This window comes from Mesocricetus auratus, unplaced genomic scaffold (genome assembly GCF_017639785.1).
Source record: "Mesocricetus auratus isolate SY011 unplaced genomic scaffold, BCM_Maur_2.0 Super-Scaffold_15014, whole genome shotgun sequence".
Classification (NCBI taxonomy): Eukaryota; Metazoa; Chordata; class Mammalia; order Rodentia; family Cricetidae; genus Mesocricetus; species Mesocricetus auratus.
In genome coordinates this window covers 15,108,432-15,135,615 of record NW_024429186.1, presented here as the reverse complement: position 1 = coordinate 15,135,615, position 27,184 = coordinate 15,108,432, and the positions used below count along the sequence as shown (strand labels likewise).

The 27,184-nt window shown below is 44.4% G+C and overlaps 1 protein-coding gene across 1 annotated transcript; it reads left to right on the top strand.

Moving 5' to 3' along the window:
* Nucleotides 1–6,071: 6,071 nt before the first annotated feature.
* On the top strand, nt 6,072–14,420 carry LOC101835835 (serine protease inhibitor A3N-like). The gene is made up of 5 exons (XM_013112159.3): nt 6,072–6,333; nt 8,198–8,844; nt 10,647–10,920; nt 13,025–13,175; nt 13,898–14,420. The coding sequence occupies exons 2-5, from the start codon at nt 8,208–8,210 to the stop codon at nt 14,096–14,098; spliced, it is 1,263 nt and encodes a 420-aa protein (XP_012967613.2). The 5' UTR covers nt 6,072–6,333; nt 8,198–8,207; the 3' UTR covers nt 14,099–14,420.
* Nucleotides 14,421–27,184: the final 12,764 nt, after the last annotated feature.

Genomic DNA, 27,184 nt, shown 5'->3' with positions numbered 1-27,184 from the left:
CTCTATCCCCACATGCTTCCACATAGGGGATATCCAGGGTCTGTCACATCGCTCAGGGCAGGGTCCAGGGACTCCTCTAAGAGTCCAGGCTAAGAGAGCATCCCTCTTTGTGTTATGGACACACGAAGTCCATTTGTATGCCAGGGATAAACTCTGATCTACTGCCCAGGGCCCAATAGGTTGCCCAGGCCTCCTTACTGACTCTCACACTCAGGGGGTCTGGATCAGTCCCATGCTGGCCTCCCAGCTGTGGGTCTGGGGTCCAAGAGCTCCCCCTTGTTCAGATCAGCTGTCTCTGCTGGTTTTGCCAGCCCATTCTTTGCCAATTTGCTCATCGCTCCTCTCTCTCTGTCACTGGGTTCCATGGCTTCAGTTCAGTGTTAACTGGGTGTTTGCCTTTGCTTCCATCAGTCATTGGATGAAGGTTATAGGATGGCATATAGGGTAGATGTCAAGTTCATTAGCAGGAATGGGCATTTAAGGTGGTCTCTCCACTATTGCTTAGCTTGCCAGTTGGTGTCATCCTTTTAGATCACTAGAGGTCTCACTGTTGCCAGATATGTCTTCTAACCTATGACTCCCTCTATTATGGTATTTCTCGTCCTGTTCTCCCCCTATTCTACCCTCCACTCAACCTTCCTGTTACCCCATGACATACTCTCTCTTCCTCTTCTCCCCCTCTCTTCTTCCCAGCTCCCATCGCCCCACACCTCTCGCTGTGTTCTCAATCTGTTCAGGAGATCATGCCTTGTTCCTCTTCTCTGGGGTACCATGCATATCTCTCTTAGGTTCTTTCCTGTTTCTCAGACTCTCTGTCAGTGGAAGTGCAGACTGGCACTATCCTCATCCATGTCTAAAATCCATATATGAATGAGTATGTACTATGTTTCTCTTTGTGTGACTGGGTTACCTCACTCAGTATGGTTTCTTCTAATGCCATCCATTTACCTGCGAATTTCAAGACTCCATTTTTTTTCTGCTGGGTAGTAAGTACTCCATTGTGTAAATGTACCTCATTTTCTCTATCCACTCTTCAGTTGAGGGCATCTAGGTTGCTTCCAGGTTCTGGCTATTACAAATAATGCTGCTATGAACATAGTGGAACAGATGCCCTTGTTGTATGAATTTGCTTCTTTTGGATATATGCCTAAGAGTGGAATTGCTGGGTCTTGTGGTAGGTTTATTCCCATTTTCCTGAGGAATCTCCATACTGATTTCCAAAGTGGTGTACAAGTTGGCACTCCCACCAGGAATGGAGGAGTGTTCCCCTTTCACCACATCCTCTCAAGCATAAATTGTCTTCAGTGATTTTTATTTTAGCCATTCTGACAGGAGTAAGATGGTACCTCAGAGTTGTTTTGATTTGCATTTCCCTGATGATTAAAGATGTTGAGCACTTTCTCAAGTGTCTCTCAGCCATTTTAGACTCCCCTAGTGAGAATTCTCTATTTAGTTCTGTACTCCACTTTTTGGTGTTTTGGATACTTGCTTCTTGAGTTCTTTGTAAATTTTGGGGATCAGCCCTCTGTCAGATGTGGGGTTAGTGAATATCTTTTTCCATTCTGTGGACTGCCTTTCTACTGGTGTTATGTTCAGGAAGCTGTCTCCTGTACCAACTCGTTGAAGAGTATCTCCCACTTTCTCTTCTAAGAGTTTCAGTGTGGTTGGATTTATGTTGAGGTCTTTGATCCATTTGGATTTAAGTTTTGTGCAAGGGGATAGACATGGATTTATCTGCAGTCTTCTGCATGCCAATTTCCAGTTATGCCAGCACCATTGGTTGAAGATGCTTTCTTTTTTCCATTATATAATTTTAGCTTCTTTGTCAAAAATCAAGTGTTCATAGGTGTGTGAGTTAACATCAGGGTTTTCAATTCGGCTCCATAGCTCTACCTGTCTTATTTTTGTGCCAATACCAAGCTGTTTTCAGGACTATATCTCTGTAATAGACCTTGAAGTCAGGTATGGTGATGCCTCCTGAAGTTCCTTTATTGTATAGGGTTGTTTTTATTATCCTGGGTCTTTTGTTTTTCCATATAAACTTGATTATTGTTCTTTCAAGGTCTGTGAAGAATTGTGCCAGAATTTTGATAGGGATTGCATTGAATCTGTAGACTGCTTTTGGTAAGATTGCCATTTTTATTATGTTGATCCTACCAATCCAAGAGCATGGGAGATATTTCCATTTTATGATATCCTCTTTGATTTCTTTTTTTAGTGACTCAAAGTTCTTGATATATAGGTCCTTCACTTCTTTGGTTAATATTATTCCCCAGGTATTTGATGCTGGTTCTGGCTATTGTAAAAGGTCATGTTTCTCTGATTTCTTAGCCACTTTATCATCTGTAACTAATAGGGATACTGATTTTTTTTTAGTTAACCTTGTATCCTGACACTTTGCTGAAGGTGTTTATCAGCTCTAGGAGTTCCCTTGAGGAGTTTTTTGGGTCACTTATGTAAACTATCATAACATCAGCAAATAGTGAAAGCTTGACTTCTTCTTTTCCTATTTGTATCCCCTTTATCTCCTTTTGTTGTCTTATTGCTCTAGCTAGAACTTCAAGTACAATATTGAAGAGATATGGAGAGAGTGGACAACCTTGTCTTGGTTCCTGATTTTAGAGGAATTGCTTTGAGTTTCTCTCCATTTACTTTGATGTTAGCAGTTGGTTTACTGTATATTGCTTTTATTATGTTCAGGTATATTCCTGTTATCCCTTATCTCTACAGGACCTTTATCATGAAGGGGTGCTGGATTTTGTCAGAGGCTTTTTCAGCATCTAGTGAGATGATCATGTGGTTTTTCTTTCGCAGCTTGTTTATATGGTGGATTACATTGATAGATTTTCTAATGTTGAACCATCCCTGCATTCCTGGGATGAAGCCTACTTGATCATGGTGGATGATTTTTCTGATGTCTTCTTGAATCCGATTTGCTAGTATTTTATTGAGTATTTTTGCATCGATGTTCATGAGGGAAATCTGTCTATAGTTCTCTTTCTTAGTTGTGTCTTTGTGTGGCTTGGGTACCAAGGTAATTGTAGCCTCATAAAAAGAGTTTGGCAGTGAGCCTCCTGCTTCTATTATGTGGAATACTTTGAGGAGTATTGGAGTTAGCTCTTCTTTGAATTTAATGTAGAATTCTGCACTGAAGCCATCTGTGTCTGGGCTTTTTCTTTTGGTTGGGAGACTGCTTCTATTTCATTAAAGGTTATAGGTCTGTTTAGATTGTTTATCTGTTCTTGATTGAGTTTTGGCAAGTGATACCTATCCAGGAAATTGTCCATTTCCTTTAAATTTTCGAATTTTGTGGAGTACAGATGCCCTGATGATTCTCTGGATTTCCTGAGTGCCCGTTGTTATGTCCCCCTTTTCATTTCTAATTATGTTAATTAGCATGCTCTCTCTCTCTCTGTCTTTTGGTTAGTTTGGACAAAGGTTTGTCTATTTTGTTGATTTTCTCAAAGAACCAACTCTTTGTTTCAATGATTCTTTCCAATGTTTTCCTGGTTTCTACTTGATTGATTTCAGCCCTCAATTTGATTATTTCCTGGCATCTGCTCCTCCTGGGTGAGTTTCCTTCTTTTTGTTCTAGAGCATTCAGCTGTGCTATTATTTCTCTAGTGTGACTGTTCTCCAGTTTCTTCATGCGGGCAGTTAGTGCTATGAACTTTACTCTCAGCACTGCTTTCAGAATGTCCCCTAAGTTTTGGTATGTTGTGTCTTCGTTCTCATTGAATTCCAGGAAGTCCTTAATTTCTTTTTTATTTCTTTCTTTACACAGGGATGGTGCAATTGTGCATTGTTCAATTTCCATGAGTTTGTAGGGTTTCTGCGATTTGTATTATTGTTGAATTCTAATTTTAATGCATGGTGATCTTATAAGATACAGGGGGTAATTCCAATTTTTTGTATCTGTGGAGGTTTGCTGTTTCCTATTATGTCGTCAATTTTAGAGAAGGTTCCATGTGGTGCCGAGAAGAAGGTATATCCCTTTGTGTTTGGGTGGAATTTTCTATAGATGTCTGTTAAACCCAGTTGGGTTATAACTTCTATTAGTTCTTTTATTTCTTTGTTAAGTTTCTGTCTGGAGGTCCTGTCTAGTGGGGAGAGCAGAGTGTTGAAGTCTCCTACCTACTGTGTGAGATTTTATGTACGATTTGAGCTTTAGTACTGTTTCTTTTACGAATGTGGGTGCCTTTGTATTTGGGGCATAGGTGTTCAAAATTGAGACTTCATCTTGATGCATGTTTCCTCTGTTGAATATGAAATGTCCTTCTTCATCTCTTTTGATTGGTTTTAATTTGAAGTCTAGTTTGTTAGATATTAGGATTGCTATACCTGCTTGTTTTTTGGGTCCATTCGATTGGAAAATCTTTTCCCATCCCTTTACTCTGAGGTAACATCTGTCTTTGATGTTGAGATGTGTTTCTTGTGTGCAGCAGAAGGATAGGTTCTGTCTTCGTATCCATTCTGCTAGTCTGTGTCTTTTTATAGGCAAGTTGAGACTGTTGACATTGAGGGATATTAATGACCATTGATTGATGATTGTTGTTTGTGCTTGATTTATTGGTAGTGGATTTATTGTGTGTAGTTCTCCTCCCTTTTTCTTTTGGTGTTTGGTAAAGTGGGGTTATCTATTGCCTGTGTCTTTGTTAGTGTAGTTATCTTTGTTGGGTCTATGTTTTCCTTCCAGCACTTTCTGTAGAGCTGGATTCATGGATACGTATTGTTTAAATCTGGCTTTGTCATGGAATATTTTGTTTTCTCCATCTATGGTAATTGAAAGCTTTGCTGGATATAGTAGTCTGGGCTGGCATCCTTGTTCCCTTAGCGTTTGTAGGACATCTGTCCAGGATCTTCTGGCTTTCATAGTTTCCATTGAGAAGTCAGGTGTAATTCGGATAGGTCTGCCCTTATATGTTACTTGGCCTTTTTCTTTAGCTGCTCTTAATATTTTCTCCTTATTCTGTAGGTTTGATGTTTTGATTATTATGTGGCGAAGTGTCTTCTCCATCAGGTGATTGCCTAGTTAGTAGGAAATTGATGCATTTCTGAGGTTCAGTGTTGGGCTCTGCTGCTGGCAGGTCTGGCACTTAGAGGCAGATGAAGCCGGTGGTAAATGTTGTCAGACCCATGCATAACACTCATCTCTATCTCCATGACCACTTTTTTCACGGGACCTGTGCTGGCTGGTCTGTATCGGTCCCACAAACAAATCATTAAATCAAAGACAGAACATTCATTTAGAATATGCTTCCACACGGCCAGGCCCTAAGGAATTTCTTAGTTGCTTATTGAAGAAGGAGGGTCCAGCCCACTGTGGCTGCTTGCATTCCTGGACAGGGCAGGAAAGGCTGTGAGCAGCATCCCTGCAGGACCTCAGCTCCTGTCTCAGGTGCTTTCATTTTTGAGCTCCTCTCCTAAGTCTCTTCTATGATGTACAGACATGTGGAGGTAAAAGAAAAATGCACCCTTCCCTCCCCAACTTGCTTTTTGGTCACAGGTTTTGTTCTGACACAGCGAGGCAAACATGGCTGTTTCAGACAGGCAGCACTTAGCCCAGGAGAAGGTGATTAGCCTCTGTCCTGCAATGTCCCCATCTCTCTTAGTACTGCAATCAGATCAGCCAGCCAGGCTCTGCAGACAGATTGCTTTCAGGGACTTTCCTTCACCAGCAGACAAGGCAGGTTGCCTTCAGAAGTCTGATAGTCAAAGAGGGGAGAGCAAGTCTATTGCGAATATGCCCATTGCTGCCAGACAGGACGGTTACACAGGAGCACGTGGGATTCTGTCAACATTGAGGCATGTGTTTATTAACGTGTGAGCCTCCCTACAGAAGCCGGGGTTATGGGAAGAGAGTTGTGTGCTTTTCTAAGTGACTTAGAAAGTACAGGATAAATGTGAGCTACAGCACTAATTGATGAGAAGTAGAGTGGTCGTGCACACTCTTCTTACTTCTAACTCTCCCCCTTTCCACATAGGCTCTTTTTTTGTTTCTGATTTTATTTCTGCATTTGATAAACAAAAGATAGTCCCAGGAAATCCAGGAGGCTTGCTTAGAACCCAATTGGGCATTTTCACATCAGGAGGTGGTTCTGCCAACATGGGCCTCTAAACCACGTTACAAGAAATCGTCCTGTCTGCCCATTTCCAGTCTGAGCACAGAGCACAACTTGTACTTGCCAGCATTTCCTAAGAAGAGGGCGGAGTCCCTGGTGGGGATAAATAGGCATCAGTGCACAGTGGGAGATCAACACGAAAGGCATACAGCAGCCCCGAACATCAAGACTCAGCGATCACAGGCGCTGGCGGCGGGCATCGGCTCTGCAGGTAATGCAGGTTTCCTACCCACTGGGGACACAGAAGGAGCCTTCCAAGGACTGCGCGGCGCTGGTGATGACATGAAAACTTAGTGTAGGAGGAGCTGTTAGTGGTTGGAGTCAGGGGACATTTCTGGGTTGCATGAAAATCTTCTCTCCAGTTGGGTCTTCCGGCCTATGGAAGATGTGGGTACCATGGGCTATGCTCCTGGAGAGTGAACAGAGCCTGCTCCCTCGGGCCCTCCACAAACAGGACGCATTAACTAGTCTGTGTGCTGCTGGTGGAACCAGGGTGACACAGGACTGATGCAGAGTCCCTCCGGGGGTGGTGGCAGCCCTGCCATGCTGACAGCTGACAGGAGCTGCCTTGGGGTCAGGAACCCTCTTCCCTAGTAGATCCCATGGCCACACAGAGTAGATTTGCCATCAGCTAGGGAAGGAAGAAGGCAGTAGCTCAGCCACTGAGCCAGGTCTCCTGCTGCATGCACTGAGCAGCCCCTTTCCTCTGAAAACAAACTGGCACAAAATATGGATCCGTGATTTTCCAGAGAAACGATTGCAGCAGTTTAAAAGCAAACACTGAGAAAGGCGGCCAAAGTCCCTGCTCCTCTGCAGGCATGTGACAGCCCTGGGGACAAGCAGCCTGCTCCAACACTTCCTCCTCTGCTCCCTCCAATTCCCTCTGTGCCATTCTGTATTCATCTTTCCTCTTCCCTCGCCTTCCCTTTGGCTCCTCCTCCTTTCCTTACCCCTCCTTCATCCTATCTCCCTGCTGCTTTGCCTCCATTTTCTTTCTTCCATGTTCTCACTCCTTCGAAATTTCTGCAACCTCTTGCTGTCCCCTCTCTCCACTTCTTCCTTTCTCATTTACCATCCACGTTCACCTTTCAACGCCTGAGCAAATGGACAGAAGCTAAACGTGCTTGCCCATGTTTACCATAATCCCAAACATATAGTGCAAGTCCTTTAGGATGCTTGGGCCCGCACTCCAAGGGTGTATGGAAGAGACAGGCCTCTAGACATTCCCTATAACTAACCCCATTTAACCCGATAAGAAGCCAGACACTTACCAATAATGGACCCTGGGCTACTCACCAGGCTTCACATAGAGGTCCACCCATTTGCTTGCTACCACACAGCCATCCCAAGAGCCAAAACAAACTCTGCTCCAGGTGTCAGAGATGAACACCACCCACCTTTCTTCCCACCAGGAGGCCTTCCAAGGCTGAGGTGTAATCCACCATGTGGTGCCCTGGCAGGGATGAAGGACTTTGCCCTGTTTGTCCTTCTACCACATGATTTAAGAGGGGCCAATAGTTGGGCACTGCACCAGATGTCACCAGTGCTGCCTCTCAGTCACTCTCCCCAAGTCCAACTTCATGCACCAGAATCAGTCAAGGGCCTTGAGGTTTCTCAGACTTGTCACCAAGAGGCCAGGTCAGGGCCAGTGCTAACTACTGCTCCAAGGAGCCTAAGTTCTGCAGTGGGGGTGGGTGGTGCACAGAGGAAGAGGAATCAGTCTTCTAATGGATCCTTCTGCAGAGAAGGAGAGAGACATTCTGATCAGACAGCACTCGTTCCCATCCCTTTACCCCTCTTCTGGTTTGCTCTGTGACCCTGGCACGTCCTCGAGCCTCTTTGGATCGTGGTTCTCTGTAAGGAGAACCGGCTACTGCAACAGCACTTCCTCCCGTGATGACAACGGGAGTGCACGATGGGGTGCTGCCATATGAGTGGCCAGAGCTCCTCCATGCATGGTCAAGGAGGCACGCAGGGGCAGCAGATCTGGGACACAGAGCAGCCCTGTGCGAGGACAAGGAGATGGTCAGGACACCACCTGGCCATCCCAGACTCTAATGATCTTTGCTTTTCAGATCAGAGAAGATGGCCCTCCTTGTAGCTCTGGGGCTCTTGATGGTGGGGATCTGCCCTGTTGCCCTCTGTCAGCAAGATGGCACATTGGGGAGGAACACTGAACTTCAGGAAGATCAGAACAATGGGACACTAGTGGACAGTGTAACACTGGCCTCCATCAACACCGACTTTGCCTTCAGCCTCTACAAGCAGCTGGCTTTGAATAATCCAGATAAGAACATCGTCTTCTCCCCATTCAGCATCTCATTTGCCTTGGCAGTCCTGTCCCTGGGAGCAAGCAGCAACACCCTTAAAGAGATTCTGGAAGGTCTCAAGTTCAATCTCACAGAGACCCCCGAGGCAGACATCCACAGGGGCTTTGGGAACCTCCTCCACATGCTCAGCCAGCCAGGGGACCAGGTACAGCTCAGCACAGGCAACGCCATGTTTGTTGAAAAACACCTGCAGATCCTGACAGAGTTCAAGGAGAAGGCAAGGGCCTTATATCAGGCTGAGGCCTCCTCCACTGACTTCCAGCAGCCCCATGAGGCCAAGAATCTCATCAATGACTACGTGAGCAAACAGACCCATGGGAAGATCAAGGAACTGATCTCAGACCTGGATGATCAGACGTTAATGGTGCTGGTGAATTACATCTACTTTAAAGGTGAGGATGGCCACTGTTTTAGGGTGGATGAAAAGGGTGGAGGCTGGGTACATTGTGTCCTTATGCTGACCACTGGAAAGGAGTGGCTCATGGTCTTGAATGCATGGGGGCCTCACTTCTTGTTACTAGCAGACCTTACTTCTGCTTTGAGACTTTTTATATATAGTTATGGTTCCTTTAATGTTCAAAACAAACCCTTAGCTCTCAACTAAGGGGACTGAATTTGGCTGTGACGTGAACTTCCTGACTAACAGAATGCACAGCTTGCATACCCAGTCCTACCTGAGTGTGCAGAAGCCGTGGTGTCTTCCTGTAGAGACGGATCCCTCAGTCTGCCCTCCCCAGCTTTTCTAATATGCTCCTGTAGAAGGTGTCCATCCCTGCCGGAGAGCCTCTGTCTCTAGGGGGTACTTGTGGGCTGGGGACTTCTTAACCTAAGGAGTCTGGCTACCTAAGCTTAAGGGGGAAAGTAGCGTGCATGACCCATAAACATTCAAAAGCTCTATGGGTAATTCCTATGCAGGACTCTTCCCTTGAACCATTTCAGAAATGAGCTGGACTGCATGAAAACCAAGGATTCGGGAGAAGAGATTAATGAGAGGGAAGCGTCAGCCAGGCACTGTTCTGTATTTAGGTTATGGCTGCTTTGTGGAAATTTGCTTTTGTAGAATTACTAGCTCAGAAGCTTGAAGGTCAGAATGCCCAAGACACACTCTAGGGCCAGTGAGTCTGATAAGAGTTGGGTGCAAGAGACTTGGGAGACACAGCTGTGGATGTAATGGGTAAGGTTAGTAGAGGACATCCAGAGACCACACCACTGCCTGATAGAAATTAGGGAGCAAGGTGACAGTCCAGAACCTGGTGCCTGACAGAAGTCATGATATAATCAGACCTGGGCTGGATCTGGGACTGGATTAAGGAAAGCCCAGGGTAGAGGGAGGGCAGAATCTGAGACTGTGTGTAAAAAAAAAATCAAGGTGGCCATGGACAGGTAAATAGGAAAGAAAGGAGGGCAGAGGACATGAGGACAGAATGGCTGCAGAGCTGGTGTGATCTGGGAATGCTTGAAGCACGATGATGGCCTGAGGGATGAGATTGCATGGTGTGGCTCTCTAGCATCAGGACCAAAGCTCCAAGGCTGCTGGGCTGTGAGGTAGGGATGCATGTTTAGATTGCTGGATCCTGAGCCCAAGCAATTGCTTCAGTACCAAGTCCTGCAGGGTGCGTTGGTCATGGGGACATAAACTAGGAGTCTGGGATAAGTGTTAATGGGATGTCTGTGATTTGTGGAGGTGGCCATAGCCCATGTGTGAGCTGAAGACATGCTACTCACATTTTAGTCCACAATCTATGGGACGATGGACTATCCATGGTGTGGACGAATTCAGTCTCTCTAGTCCTGTTTCCCCTCAAGCCTGTCCCACAAGACCTTGCCTTCTAGACACGATTCCTCCTGAGGAAGAAGGGATCCTACATCTCTCCAGGCTTCAGTCTCACCACTGTCATGCTCATCTCTCCCTTCCACACCCCTAGCCCAGAACCCTGACTATTATTCATGACTCCAGTAGCCAGGCTGTGGTTTGAAGTTCCCTTTCCAAACCAAGATTGGAGTCTCTTCTCAAATCTAGGAACTTGTCCACCTAGTAAGTTTTTTTCCAATCCAGCATTTGCCACCCCTGAGGGACACTCTGTGTTGTTGATGATGGGTTGATTGTTGTCATAAGTTAGAAGCTGGACAGAAATGGGATTGAGGTGGGGACTCTCAGGTGATGTTACTATCTGATGACCTGCTTCATCTTTAGGAAAATGGAAGAAGCCATTTGACCCTCTTGACACATTTGATTCTGAGTTCCACTTGGACAAGAAGAGGACTGTGACAGTGCCCATGATGAACATTGAGAACCTGATCACACCCTACTTCCGGGATGAGAAGCTGTCCTGCTCAGTGGTGCAGCTGAAGTACACGGGCAATGCCAGTGCCCTGTTCATCCTCCCTGACGAGGGCAAGATGCAGCAGCTGGAAGACAGCTTACAGCCAGAGACCCTGAGGAGATGGAAGGGCTCTCTGAGACCCAGGTGAGTGTCCATAGCAACCAGAGCTGTGGATCCCCATCCTGCTGTCACCCTAAAACCCAATGTTCCTGTTCCTCATAGTCTCACTTGTACCCTGTGTAATGGTTGGAGAGTGAGTCCAGATAGGTGGGGTGGAGGTGAATTTCCCTCTGCTGAGTAGGTTTTTTGGGGACTGAATTTACTGTTGTTTTTGTTGCTCACAAGATGACATGAGCTACAGCAGGAGCTGAGTTCTCTGTGTCTAACAGGCTGTAATTACAAAAAATCTTGAATGGGCTTGGGAAGCAGAGGAGAGTGAGGTAGAGATTATATCAACTCTGAGAATCAGCACTGCCCTGCATAGCCATCTCTTCCCCTTTTCACCTGTTCATTCGCCATTAGTGCAATGATAACATGAAGACCTACTAAGTGTCCGTCTCTGATTTAGACCCTGAGTGGATATCAATGGCTAAAGCACAATGCTTCTTACCCTTGAGCAATCATGTTGTGATTGAGGAAGAGTGAGCATGGTCATGAAAATACAACTATTATATAACTAATTAAAAGATGGGGGGAGCCAGGTGGTGGTAGTGCATGCCTTTAATCCTAATACTAAGGGAGCAGAAGTAGATATATCTCTGAGTTTGAGGCCACCCAGGTTTATAGAGCTTGCCACAGGACAGCCAGAATTACACAGAGAAGCTGCATCTTGAAGAAAAAGAAATAAGAAAAACAAAATATCGATATCTTTTGGTACCAGCCCCTCAGACCTCTCAGGGTTCAGCAAGAAAGCTTACAGCAGTTTGGACTTAGATTTGAGGGTGAAGTGAATTCTCCACTATGCGCTTTTCAGCATCAGTTTATCATTCTGTTTCTCCTCTAATAATCCTACTTCCCAATCCTCCTAGTACATTCTTTCAGATTCTTCCATCCTCAAAACTCTTCTCCTACAGGAGCCTTGAAGGGACAATGAAATTACAAGAGTTACCTCTCACTGGTCAAGACCACATTCCTAGGATACGTGATTATGGAGCTGAGCCATTGCCATGGCAACATAAGGTCCCACGGCCATAGGAGCGAAACCTTGTCTAGATGGGGTGGGAGTACAGAGCCCAATGACAACTTTGAGACACAGATCCATAGTTAGTAGACTGGCAAATGAAGAATTGGCATGCTTTTCTTTGTAGCCTTGGTTGGACATCTGTGGCTATCACCTTGTTCATAACTATACGGTTTCAAACTTATGATCTCTTTACAAAAAGCAGTTAGTCTGAGTAAAAGAACAAGACAGGTTGTTAACTGTCCATAGTCTTAGTGGGACAAATAGGTCTTTTAATGAAACATGACCCAGTATATATTCTATATGTCAAAATCACATAGCTAAATGAAAAGTCATCGTCTAGACTACTCACAGATATATGTGCCCAGCAGATGGAATATTTTCACGAGATTAACACACAGGTAGTCAGAGAATACCCAAATATATTCTTAGAGAAGTAATGAAGTTCTTAGGGAAGAAACAAAGTCACTCATGAGAGAAATTACAGACAGGAGCAACTGGTTTCCAGAGCCGGAAACTCCATGACCTTGCCAGGTGGAGTTCACTATCAGAGGATCACTCATCTGTAGGTCGTCCTGTTGAACACTAGTGATCACCTGCTGTGTCTCTCATGGCCCCTGACAACAACAGAAAAGAGAAAGAGAAAGAAAAGAAGGAAGGGAGGGAGGAAGAAAGGAGAAAGGAAGGGAGGGAGGGAAGGAGGGAGGAAGGAAGCAAGGAAGGAAGCTGAGAAGTGTTGAGGTAAAGAATGGGGAAACCCAGGGATAATGAGAGCTGGAGTCTGATACAGTGTGCACTTTCGAATAGAAGGGTCATTAGATGAAGCCAGAAGGTCCACATGGCAGGGGAAGGACTGCATTTTGTACATCTCAGAAGAAAGCATTCTCAGCAGAGGCACAGCTGCTGCTGAGACTCGCCGTGTGTCTGTAACCCTGCTCAGGCCCGGATGGATAATTAGTGCAATAGGAAGAGCATCATTGGGTAGAGGGCTGCGCTCCAGTGAGAGAAACAGGGTGGATTGAACGGGCCATGGAGGCCAGTGACCTCATACGCCATTTTCATTCTCAGGGTGATCAGCAAGCTCTCTCTGCCCAAGTTCTCCATCTCCACTGATTACAGCCTGGAGAACATCCTTCCACAGCTGGGCATCAGGGAAGTCTTCTCCACACAGGCTGACCTGTCTCGGATCACAGGAAACAAGGGCCTGAAGGTCTCTCAGGTAAACTGACTGCCCTTCCTCTCTCCCCTGAACACAATCTTACCTAGTAGTCAGAGTGGGAAAGAGCTTGTACTGGTCTTAGACCACCATGGGAACCAACCTGTGCTGTAGTGGGGATGCCTCCCACAATGCACTGCAGGGCAAAACACATCCACACTCAGTGTCTTCCCTGCAGCGCTGGAGAGTACTTCCTGACAGGCACACAGAGCAGTAGCAGTAATGAAATCACAAGGGATTAAGAATAGAGAGAGGATGCCTTAGGACTTCACACTACATTCCCAGATGCACAGCCTGGCCATGCCTAGAGTTCTGTCCAGTGCCCACTCAAGCCCTGGTCTCAGATCTGTACAGCGGGGCATGGCAGTGTGGGAATGAGAAGCCATGTCCTGTGCATTGCTGTAGTGTGTCCCCAGGAGGCTGCAGCAGGAGGGATGCTGAAACCTGCACTGGCTGTCAGCACCCTGGCTGTTCCCTCCGGGTCTCCTGAGAAGCTGATGTGGAGTAAGGACTGGGGTTGTCTATACCCATCCCCCAGTGTGTAGTGGGTTTTAGGGCAACACAGATTCTCAGAGACTGAGCAGACCCCGGGCATGCCTCATCTCACACCCTGAGCAGAGACTTGGAAACCCCAGGGTGAGAGCTCGTGCAAGGAACAAACACCTTCACCACAGAATCTGCTCTCCTCCCTCCTGGCCTCCAGTGAGTGATGTCTTTCTCCTCAGGTCGTCCACAAGGCGGTGCTGGACGTGGGTGAGACGGGCACAGAGGCAGCGGCTGCCACAGGAGTCAAATATCTCTTTAAGTCTAGGAAATGGTTCACAATGATTGTGTATTTCGACAGGCCATTCCTGATGATTATCTATGACACAAACACTCAGACTCCACTCTTTATGGCCAAGGTCACAAATCCTAAGAGGGGCTAGCTAGCTAGCACTTCACAAATGGTGAGGCTTCTTCCCAGGAGCCAGGGATTAAGCCTGTGTGGGTGGTCTCTATGCGCATTTTGGCTTCCACGCTCTGATTGACTGAGGTACGCCTGGATTGGACAATGACAATAGCTGTATGACTGGTGTAAGGACTCAGGCATTACGTTGGCCTGTCCATGTTACCTGGAAGAATGCCCTCAGGCAGTACCCTGGTCAGCTCAGGGTTCCATGAGTACTGGTCTGCACGCAGGTGGAAAGGACCCCTTTAAAAGAAAGACCCGCCCGCTTGAGTTCTCTTTCTGCTCTCTCTGCTTTCCTCTCCTTCTGCTCCTGTCTCCCTCTTCTCTTCTGTCCTCTCTGTGTCTCTGTCTCTTTACCTTTTTTCTCTTTCCTTCCCACCTCCCTCTCCTTTCTAATAAAACTCATCACTTAAGCTCTGTCTGCCTGGCGTGTTTGTCCCCCACCGCGGTCACCCTCGCCGGCCATGGACTCTGCCATGGCTCCTCTCGCAGGACCGTATTCCAGCTTTGTCCTAACACTGGTGCAAAATAACAACCGGGACCAGCACAGGGACCTGGCGACAGTCAGTGTCAGGCTCCCAGTCCTCTTGGAAACACTAGCTAATGTTCCCTGAGCCCGGAGTCTGTCTCTGTGGTCCTTCCCTGCTGCCACTCCTGTATCTGCCTCTACCCAAAGCCTGGGCCCTGGCAGGTAGGATCCGCCTGTCTAGACTCTGCTATGTCTGCTGTCAGCATCCACAACCTTCATGGGAATATACAAGCATATATGCCGAACACGTGGCCCTCAACTCCGGAACTGAGAAGGGAACCTGCGCCCTGAGTCTATCTCCAGCATCCGGTATCACTTGGTGCCCAACACCTCCTCACACTTCAACTCTTCCAACCATTGCCCCTTCATGCATTCCTGACTCTGTTCACATCTGGCACAGCGTTGGGAGAGCTCATTCCTGCAGCTGCATGGAGCCTGTTGGTCTGATCGGCTCCTTTCCTCCTTCTGCACCTACTTAGGGCAGGGGAGCCTTTTTCTAGGTTCCCAATGACCACCTCACATGACAGATGGACGCTCAAATGCAAGGCTTTGAGCAAATAGTCAATAAATGTGAATCTTCACAGAAAATGGCCACACACTGTTCACTCAGCTCCAGTTAGCAGGGGTGTGGCCTCCAGCGACAATAGCTTGGTGGAGAATCACAGTCTGTGACTCACGTGATGGACCTCTCACTTTATGGTATCATCATTCCCTCTCATGGATGAGAAACTGAGGCACAGCGAAGCTTAGTCATTTTCCCATGGCCTCACAGTAGATATTATGACTGGTGAGATATACTTCTAAGTGTCCTGATGTCAGAGGAACAGTCTACACCAATCTTGGGTTCTGTGCCCAAGGCATCACTGTGGTGGTGGCAGGTAGATCATAAAACAAGGCTCTGAATGCTTTGCAGAGAACACCCAGATGAGTCTAATGTGGTGATATACTATCTATGATTTATTAAAGCTTGTCTGAGGATTCAGAAAACAAAGTCAGCCACAAGCCACAGAATTCAGGCACACACCTTTAATCCCAGCATCCAGAAGCTAGGAGGCAGTGGTACACACTTTTAACCCTAGGACTCTGGAGGTGGATGATCCCTTCGACTTCGAGGCCACCCAGAGATACATGAGATTGAATCAGTCTAAAAGAGTAATAGATCACATGCCTTTAATCCCAGCACTAGGTGGGTATAAAAGATAAAAGTAGGGTCTTCAGTATGCAGTATGAGGCATTTGTTCTCCAGCCACACTGAGGACAGGCAGCAGTTTTAGACTTGGTGAAGAGCTTGTGTATGGATCAGCCCTTCCAGCCTGTGCTACAGGTGAGAGCTGGAGTGGCCAGCAGCTTTGCTTCCTTGGTTTTCAGCTTGAATCCCAATATCTGTCTCTGGGCCTTTTATTCATTCATGTTACAATCTAATGACCATGTGACCTCTGTGCTGAGGTCAGAGGAGGATGAGAATAAAGAATGCTTTGGGCAGGGTGAAGAACAGGGAGGCATTTCTAAGAATTATGATTGATTGGTTTAGAAAAAGGCAAACAGCCATTGGATGTCAAAGAGCCTGGCCCTGTGTGGACCTTCAAATGACTGAGAATGACAGGGAACTCTGGATGGGTGAACCACTGTTCCTGTCTTGGTTCCCTGGTAACCCTGGGTGTCAGTAAGATGGAGAACTTCTCTGGGTAGAGTTGGGGATTGTACTGTGGGCAGTATCAGGGTAAGCAGACCACATCTGAGAGTACAGTGGGTGATTAAATTCAAGGGATGGGATGGTTTCATGCCTACATAGAGGAGGAGAGGAGTTTGTGGTGAAATTGGGTTGGAGTTCTGGGTGTCCATGGAGAGTCTGTGAGCCCAGAACCTCAACCAGAGTGCTGCATGGAGAGGGAAAGTTGACCATTCAGAATGCGACTTACTTAAGACATGAGGCTCCTAAGAACACACATTGAGCAGGTGGACATGTGGTTGCTGAGAATTACAGCCTGGAGGGTCACACACAGGATGGCCTACCCTTGACTATGGAGTGATAAGAAGGGACCTATGCATTGAAAGCAGCCATGTCCCAACAATTGTAATGTGTCCAGCAGTCATTCAAGGCCCTGAGGTGGCCATCTCTTGCACTCCCTGAGCACTGACATGCCTCAGCTGCATCCCTCCATCTTTCCAGGGTTTAATTCAGGTATCTAAGGATCCTGGTGGTGAGTACATCTCATGCTGCCCATGAGCAGGTGCAGAAGTTGTTGACAAAGTCTGAGTCCACCTTTTAAAGGATTCTAGGACACAGATATCAGGGTTTCACTGTTCCCTATTATTGAGGATTTCCTGGGAATTTGACCACCAAATGTTGCCCTTGTGATGAAACCCCTCCAGGAATACCCTCTGTGTACAAGAGAGGTAACAAATGTGTGTGGTGGAGAGAAGAGGCTTGTTTACAGTAGTGAATTCAGACACCTGTACTGCAAACTAAGAGCAGAACAAAGTATGTAAGGGTTACCACACTGAGATGGGAGGGTCCCCAAGAGGCACCCCCTGTGACCTATATGATCTTCAGATCCTCACTAACTTTTCTTTCCCTAAAACCATCACAACCAACTCCTAGGTCTCTTAAGAAGATGCTGAGCTGCCACCCAGTTGGCTACCTCTGTCTGTTTTCTGTAGTTGTTACTAAGGGTCATGGAGCAGATAGTATGTAGAGGAATGTGTCAGCTAGCCTTTTGTCACTGGGACAGCACATCTGAGATAACCCTCTGAGGAAGCAAAGGTTTGGTCAAAATCAAAAATCACTGTTTGAGAAACATGGCATGTACTCTCTCATATATGGAATTTAGACATAGATCTGGGGAGTGCCAGCCTACAATCCCATGGCCAGAGAGTCTGGGAAACAGAACCTTCATTCAGTGGCTGATGGAAAAAGAGGCAGACTCCCTCGGCTAAGCACTGAGCTGAACTCAAGAAAGCCAGTAACAGAGAGGGAGGACTGATGACCAAAGGGATTAAGACTGGGCTGGTTTAACCCCCAGAACAGCTGACCTGACAAGGGTTAACTCTAGAATCCCAGGCTGATGCCTGCAAATCCAGCATGGGACTGATCAAGACCCCCTGAATGGGGGTGTCAGTGAGGAGGCCTAGGTAATCTATTGAGCCTTGAGCAGTAGATCAGTATTTATCCCGGGTATACACATGGACTTTGGACTCCCATCCAACAATGTGAGATGCACTCTCACCCTGAACTCTTGGGGGAGGGTCTAGGCCCTGCCCTGGATGAAATGACAGACTATGGACACCGGCAAGGAGGGCCTCACCCTCCCTGGGAAAATGAGGAGATATTAGGGGGGGGGTTGGAGGAAGGGCACGGGAGGAGGGAAGGGAAACGGAGAGGGATCTGGAACTGACTTGTGAAGCAATCTTGTTTCTAATCTAAATTTAAATTTGAAAATAAATAATAAAAAACAGAAAAAAGGAAAAAAATCACTGTTTCAGAGAAATCAGGCCAGGATCCGCTGGTATCTTAGCTTTGGGCCTGAGGCAAATCAAGCTTTGGGCATCTAAAGACACTATCAGGAGGATGAGGGCTGGGGACAGGGCGAGAGATGGGAACAATGCTGGTCTCACATGCATGAGGACCAGAGTTCTCTTCCCTGAGGTCACATTAACTTGTGGTTCCAGCTCTGGGGTGGAGTCAAGCGGATCCCAGAGAATCACTGGCAGCCAACCTAATTCCAGGTCTATGGAGAGACCCTGCCATATAATCAAGATGGGTGGGGAATGGTATGTGGATGTACTCTGACCTTCTTATGGATATGCACAGAGATGCACACATACACATTCACAAATACACAGAATCAAATAAAATTTTCAAAATTCTAAAGGAGAAGAAAGCTAGTGAGGTAGCTTAGTGGGAGAATAGCAGCTTGGCTTTTATATGTGGAGTGTATGGTCCCAGTACAGTGAGAGACAGCAGACAACCCTAGAATGGGAAGAGATGTTTACTTCTCAGTCACCCACACCTAGAATTCTGATGAACTCAAATGGTTGTGTAACAAAGCCTTCCTTCACACACCAAGAATGCTGTACATTTATTTATTCTTAATAGATATAAGTACTTTTATTAATGTTCGGACCAAGAGTGAGATCTTGTCTCCAAATAGTCTGTAGGTACCCAAGCTCAGGGGACAGCATGTTTAAAGACAAAAACCACAAAGGCCATAATTTACATACTACTTAATGAAAATCAGATTATTTGAAATGTTCTTTCCTGAGCCAGGCATTTCCTGATGCTTGAGTTTCGCCTAGTTCCAGATGGAGTCAAGTTGACTTGGTATCACCTTGACACATAACATGTCTCCTTAATTCATGTGTAACTTCTGATTGAAAAGTATAATCAGGTATTAGCTATGTCTTATATGAATTAACTATCCCATGCACAATTGCAAATGCAGTATATATTTAACATGTCGAACTTGCACCTAATATGATGTCACTATGCTTTATCTGACCAGAAATGCATTATTAATTTTATAATAGGTTGTGATGTTCTTTAAGAGTCATTCCTTTAGTATGTCTAACTTGATTATTATATCCACTGGTATTCTCTGAATTGATATTACATTGCATGATAAAGAAATTGAGGAAGGGAAACACAAATATCTAGACAAATGCATTCTTAACTAAAACATGGCAGAAACTCATGTCAGTTGTAATCCTCTTTTCTGGAACTGGCCACACAGTCTCAACTGGTATTTATAACTGTGTTCTTCTAGTACCCATTCCTTTTTTCCTGCATACTCAGCAAGCACCTCACCTGGTCTTTCCTCTTTCTTGGAAAAGTGACCCATGCCTTCATGCCCTTTGTCATCCTGAGTGGATTAGGTTGTTGTAGTTTCCAGTGACTTTAATCTGAGTACATGGTAACACAGAGACTCCCTACAGGATCACATGGACTCCAGACATAAACTTTCTTCTCACCACTGTGGAAAAGCAATTCAATCTGCTTTGTAATCTGGACCAATAACTCCACCTAACACAGTTATTCCATTCTTAGACTGTGGATAAAAGGCAGTGGAATTTAGGTCATGGAGATAGCAATCAAAGACCTCCATTTAGATCACTAAGGATGATGGTGATTGGAATTTCTCCCTTTTCACCTTTTAATTCCAGGACTTGTGGGTCCTGTCTTTGGGAGAAAACATACTGTATACTGGACCATGATTCAAAGCATGTATCACCTCCTAGAGAATGTTGCCACAGCTCCTCAGATCGTTGCCACATAACTGGCACTGTAGCTGTGTTATTAAAGGGTCATTCCATCTCTCTATCAGGTCAGCTGCTTCAGGGGACATGTTGAGATCAGTGGAATCACACTTCTCTGGCTCTGAAGTGAATTCCTTGATCAGAAGCAATACTGTGTGGAATAACATGATGGCTAATAAGGTGTTCTTTAAGTCCATGGAGGTTGGTTTTGACAGAAACAGTCCATACAGGAAAGACAAATCCATAACCAGAATAAGTATCTGCTCCAGAGTCTTAGACTGGGATTCTACTGCTGTAAAGAGACACCATGACCACAGCAACTCTTATAAAGGAAAACATTTCATTGGTCCTGGCCTACAGTTCAGAGGTTTAGTCTACTATCAGCGTGGTAAAAAACATGGCAACAAGCAGGCAGACCCAGTACTGGAGAGGAGTTGAGAGTTCTACATCTTGATCTGCAGGCTGCAGAACTGAACTGAGACACACTTCTGTCAAGTATGCCGCTCGTACTACCATAAGACATACCTTCCTCAGCCAGTCTTTGTGTGATCTGCACACAACTAGCTGAGGCCAGGGTACTGTGTACTGCAGCCCCAGCAACAGAAAAGCAAATATGACACCACCAGAGTCTAGAGACTCTACACCTGAAAGACCTGAACAGCCCAATGCATATGAAACAGATGAGAAGGACCTTAAAAACAACTTCATGAAAATGATAGAGGCCCTCGAAGAGGATATGAGAAAATCCCTTAAAGAAATGGAAGAGAAAACAAACCAAAAAATCCAACAAATGCAAAAATTAGAGGAAAAAACAAAGCAAAAATTGTAAGAAACAATTCAAACAGTGCAAGGGTTGAAAGCTGAAATAGAAATAATAAAAAACACAGTCTGAAGGAATTCTGGAAATAGAAAAGCTGGGCAAACAGATAACCAACAGAATACAAGAGATGGAAGAGAGAATCTCAGGTATTGAAGATACACTAGGGGAAATAGATACATCAACCAAAGAAAATCTTAAGTCCAACAAATCCCTAACACAAAATTCCAGGAAATATGAGACACTGTGGAAAGACCAAACCTAAAAATAATAGGTATAGAAGGTGAAGAAAATCACCTCAAAGGGACAGAAAACACATTCAACAAAATCATGGAAGAAAACTTTCCCAACCTAAAGAAAGACATGCCAATGAAGATACAAGAAGCTTACAGAACACCAAATAGAGTGGATCACAAAAAAAAACAAGAAAATCCCCTTGCCACATAATAATCAAGACCCCAAATATACAGAAAAAAGAATATTAAGAGCAGCTAAGGAAAAATTTCAAGTAACATATAAAGGCAAACCTATCAGAATTACACCTGAATTCTCCATGAAAACTCTGAGAGCCAGAAGGTCCTGGATAGATAGTCTACCACCACTAAGAGACCATGGATGCCAGCCCAGACTACAATATCCGGCAAAGCCCTCGATCACTATAGACGGAGAAAACAAGATATTCCACAACAAAATCAGATTCAAACAATACATATCCACCAACCCAGCCCTAAAGAAAGTTCTGGAAGGAAAACTCCAACCCAAGGAAGTTAACTACAACCAGAAAAACAGAGGCAATAGATATCCAACCTTACTAACAGACAAAAAGAAAAAACGGGTGGAAACCACATATAATTCCACCACAAACAACAATTCCAAAACAAACAAGAATGAGCAATCAATGGTCAGTAATATTCCTCAATATTAATGGTCTTAACTCGCCCATGAAAAGGGATTTGAAGACAGAACCCATCCTTCTGCTGCATACAAGAAACACACTTCAGCCTCAAAGACAGACATTATCTCAGAGTTAAGGGTTGGAAAAAGATTTTCCAATCAAATGGACCCAAGAAACAAGCGGGGGTAGCAATCCTAATATCTAACAAATTAGACTTTAAACTAAAATCAATCAAAAGAGATGAAGGACATCATTTCATACTCATCACAGTAGAAACCCACCAAGATGAAGTTTCAGTTCTGAACATCTATGATATCTATGCCCCAAATACAAAGGCATTCATGTTCCTTAAAGAAAAATTACTAAAACCCAAATCACATATAAAGCCCCACACACTTACAGTGGGAGAGTTCAACACCCCACTCTCACCACTAGACAGGACTACCAGACAGAAACTTAGCAAACAAGCAAAGGAACTAATAGAAATTATGACCCACTTGAGATTAACAGATATCTATAGAACATTCCATCCAAATAAAAAAAGAGATTCCTGCTCCAAGACCCCAACCCCAGCGAGTCCAGCTTCAGGTGAGATTGGGTCTCCGGCGGGGACCACCCGCCCATCACCAATCCCCCCTCGATCTTCGGGGCTGCTCCTGGCATCCAGAAGACCCGCCCACACAGGAAAGACATCAGCCCCTCCAAGACCCCAACCCCAGCTAGTCCAGCTTCAGGTGAGATTGGGTCTCCGGCGGGGACCGCCCGCCCATCACCCATCCCCCTCGATCTTCGGGGGGCCGCTCCCGGCATCAAGAAGACCCGCCCACACAGGAAAGACATCAGCCCCTCCAAGACCTCAACCCCAGCGAGTCCAGCTTCAGGAGAGACATCAGCCCCTCCAAGACCCCAACCCCAGCGAGTCCACCTTCAGAAAAGACATCAGCCCCTCCAAGACACCAACCACAGCTAGTCCAGCTTCAGGAAAGAGATCAGCCCCTCCAAGACCCCAACCCCAGCGAGTCCAGCTTCAGGAAAGACATCAGCCCCTCCAAGACCCCAACCCCAGCGAGTCCAGCTTCAGCATCCCCAGCTTCAGCTGCAGGAAGGAAGGAGACCAGTGGAGACGGAAAGACCCCACCAGCACCCACTGGAAGAAGAGATGGGAAGAAGACAGAATAAGAGATCACTCAGCAATAGAAACACCAACATGACCCCACCAGAATTCAGGGATCCAACACCAGCAAGACCCGAAAAGCACTACGTAGACAAAGAAGAGGAGACAGACCTTAAAAATTATTTCATGAAGATGATGGAGACCCTCAAAGAAGAAACGAGGAAATCCCTTAAAGAAATAGAAGAAAAAACAAACAAAAAATCCATGAAATGGGGGAAAATTCAAGAAATAAACAAATCTCTCAAAGAATCTAAAGAGCACCAAGAAAAAACAACCAAAAAAAAATTAAGGAAACAGCTCAAACAGTTGAAGAATTGAAAGCTGAAATAGAAACGATAAAGAAAACACAGAATGAAGGGATGCTGGAAATAGAAAAGCTCGGTAAACGATCTGGAACTACAGATGCAAGTATCACCAATAGAATACAAGAGATAGAAGAGAGAATCTCAGGTGTTGAAGACTCATTAGAGGATATAGAGTCGTCAACCAAAGAAAATCTCAAAACCAACAAATCCTTAACACAAAATATCCAGGAAATATGGGACACCGAGAAGAAGGCAAACCTGAGAATAATAGGCATAGAAGAAGGTGAAGAAATTCAACTTAAAGGTACAGAAAACATATTCAACAAAATCATAGAAGAAAACTTCCCTAACCTAAAGAAAGATATGCCTATGAAAGTACAAGAATCTTACAGAACACCAAATAGGCTTGAGCAGAAAAAGAAGTCACCTCGCCATATAATAATCAAAACATCAAACCTACAGAGCAAAGAGAAAATATTAAGAGCAGCTAAAGAAAAAGGCCAAGTAACATACAAAGGCAGACCTATCCAAATTACACCTAACTTCTCAATGGAAACGATGAAAGCCAGAAGATCCTGAACAGATGTCCTACAAACGCTAAGGAAACAAGGATGCCAGCCCAGACTACTATATCCAGCAAAGCTCTCAATTACCATAGATGGAGAAAACAAAATATTCCATGACAAAGCCAGATTTAAACAATACGTATCCATGAATCCAGCTCTACAGAAAATGCTAGAAGGAAAACCTAGAGCCAAGGAAGATAACTACATTCACAAAGACACAGGCAATATATAATCATACTTTACAAAACACCAAAAGAAAAAGGGAGGAGAAACTACACAAAATAACTTCACTAACAATAAATCAAGCGCAAACAAGGATCACCAATCAATGGTCATTAACATCCCTCAATGTCAACGGCCTCAACTTGCCTATAAAAAGACACAGACTAGCAGAATGGATACGAAGACAGAACCTTTCCTTCTGCTGCATACAAGAAACACATCTCAACATCAAAGACAGACGTTATCTCAGAGTAAAGGGCTGGGAAAAGATCTTCCAATCAAACGGCCCCAAGAAACAAGAGGGCGTAGCAATCCTAATATCTAACAAATTAGACTTCAAATTAAAATCAATCAAAAGAGATGAAGAAGGGCACTTCATATTCATCAAAGGAAAAATACATCAAGACGAAGTCTCAATTTTAAACATCTACGCCCCAAATACAAAGGCACCTACATTCGTGAAAGAAACATTACTAAAGCTCAAAATGCACATAAAATCTCACACACTAATAGTAGGAGACTTCAACACTCCGCTCTCACCACTAGACAGGACCTCCAGACAGAAATTTAACAAAGAAACAAAAGAATTAATAGAAGTTATGACCCAACTGGGTTTAACAGACATCTATAGAACATTCCATCCAATTACAAAGGGATATACCTTCTTCTCGGCACCACATGGAACCTTCTCTAAAATTGACCACATAATAGGAAACATAGCAAATCTTCACAGATACAAAAAAATTGGAATAACCCCCTGCATCTTATCAGACCACCATGCATTAACATTAGAATTCAACAATAACACAAATCGCAGAAACCCTACAAACTCATGGAGATTGAACAATGCACAATTGCACCATCCCTGGGTAAAGGAACAAATAAAAAAAGAAATTAAAGACTTCCTCGATTTCAATGAGAATGAAGACACAACATGCACAAACTTATGGGACACTTTGAAAGCAGTGCTGAGAGGAAAGTTTATAGCACTATGTGCCCACATGAAAAAACTGGAGAACAGTCATACTAGAGAATTAATAGCACAGCTGAATGTTCTAGAACAAAAAGAAGCAAACTCCCCCAGGAGGAGCAGACGCCAGGAAATAATCAAATTGAGGGCTGAAATCAACCGAGTAGAAACCAGGAAAACACTGAGAAGAATCAATGAAACAAAGAGTTGGTTCTTTGAGAAAATCAACAAAATAGACAAACCTCTGTCCAAACTAACCAAAAGACAGAGAGAGAGCATGCTAATTAACAAAATCAGGGATGAAAAAGGGGACATAACAACGGACTCTGAGGAAATCAAGAGAATCATCAGGGCATACTTTGAAAATCTGTACTCCACAAAATTTGAAAATTTAAAGGAAATGGACAATTTCCTGGATAGATATCACTTGCCAAAACTAAATCAAGAACAGATAAACAATATAAACAGACCTATAACCCCTAATGAAATAGAAGCAGTCATTAAAAGTCTCCCAAACAAAAAAAGCCCAGGCCCAGATGGCTTCAGTGCAGAATTCTACCAGAAATTAAAAGAAGAGCTAATTCCAATACTCCTCAAAGTATTCCACACAATAGAAGCAGGAGGCTTACTGCCAAACTCTTTCTACGAGGCTACAATTACCTTGATACCCAAGCCACACAAAGACACAACTAAGAAAGAGAACATCAGACCAATATCCCTCATGAATATTGATGCAAAAATACTCAATAAAATACTCGCAAACCGGATTCAAGAACACATCAGAAAAATCATCCACCATGATCAAGTAGGCTTCAGTCCAGGAATGCAGGGATAGTTCAACATTAGAAAATCTATCAATGTAATACACCATATAAACAATCTGCGAAAGAAAAACCACATGCTCATCTCACTAGATGCTGAAAAAGCCTTTGACAAAATCCAGCACCCCTTCATGATAAAGGTCCTAGAGAGATCAGGGATAACAGGAACGTACCTGAATATAATAAAAGCAATATACAGTAAACCAACAGCTAACATCAAACTAAATGGAGAGAAACTCAAAGCAATTCCTCTAAAATCAGGAACAAGACAAGGCTGTCCACTCTCTCCATATCTCTTCAATATTGTACTTGAAGTTCTAGCTACAGCAATAAGACAACTAAAGGAGATAAAGGGGATACAAATAGGAAAAGAAGAAGTCAAACTTTCACTATTTGCAGATGATATGATAGTTTACATAAGTGACCCAAAAAACTCCGCAAGGTTACTCCTAGAGCTGATAAACACCTTCAGCAATGTGGCAGGATACAAGGTAAACTCAAAAAATCAGTGGCCCTATTATATACAGATGATGAAGTGACTGAGAAAGAAATCAGAGAAACATCACCCTTTACAATAGCCAAAAACAGCATCAAATATCTGGGGATAATGTTAACCAAGGAAGTGAAAGACCTGTATATCAAGAACTTTGTGTCTTTAAAGAAAGAAATCAAAGAAGATACCAGAAAATGGAAAGATCTCCCATGCTCTTGGATTGGTAGGATCAACATAATAAAAATGGCAATCTTGCCAAAAGCAGTCTATAGATTCAATGCAATCCCTATCAAAATTCCATCACAATTCTTCAAGGACCTGGAAATAACATTAATCAACTTCATATGGAAAAAGAAAAGGCCCAGGATAGCCAAAACATCCCTATACAATAAAGGAACTTCAGGAGGCATCACCATACCTGACTTCAAGCTCTATTATAGAGCTATAGTCCTGAAAACAGCTTGGTATTGGCACAAAAATAGGCAGGTAGACCAATGGAACCGAATCGAAAGCCCTAGTTTTAACTCACACACCTATGAACACTTGATTTTTGACAAAGAAGCTAAAATTATATAATGGAAAAAAGAAAGCATCTTCAACCAATGGTGCTGGCATAACTGGAAATTGGCATGCAGAAGACTGCAGATAAATCCATGTCTATCCCCTTGCACAAAACTTAAGTCCAAATGGATCAAAGACCTCAACATAAATCCAACCACACTGAAACTCTTAGAAGAGAAAGTGGGAGATACTCTTCAACGAGTTGGTACAGGAGACCACTTCCTAAACATAACACCAGTGGCACAGGCACTGAGATCGACAATTAACAAATGGGACCTTCTCAAACTAAAAAGCTTCTGTAAGGCAAAGGACACAGTCAAAAAGACAAAAAGGCAGGCCACAGAATGGGAAAAGATATTCACTAACCCTACATCTGACAGAGGGCTAATCTCCAAAATTTACAAAGAACTCAAGAAACAAGTCTCCAAAACACCAAAGGATCCACGTGAAAGGTGGG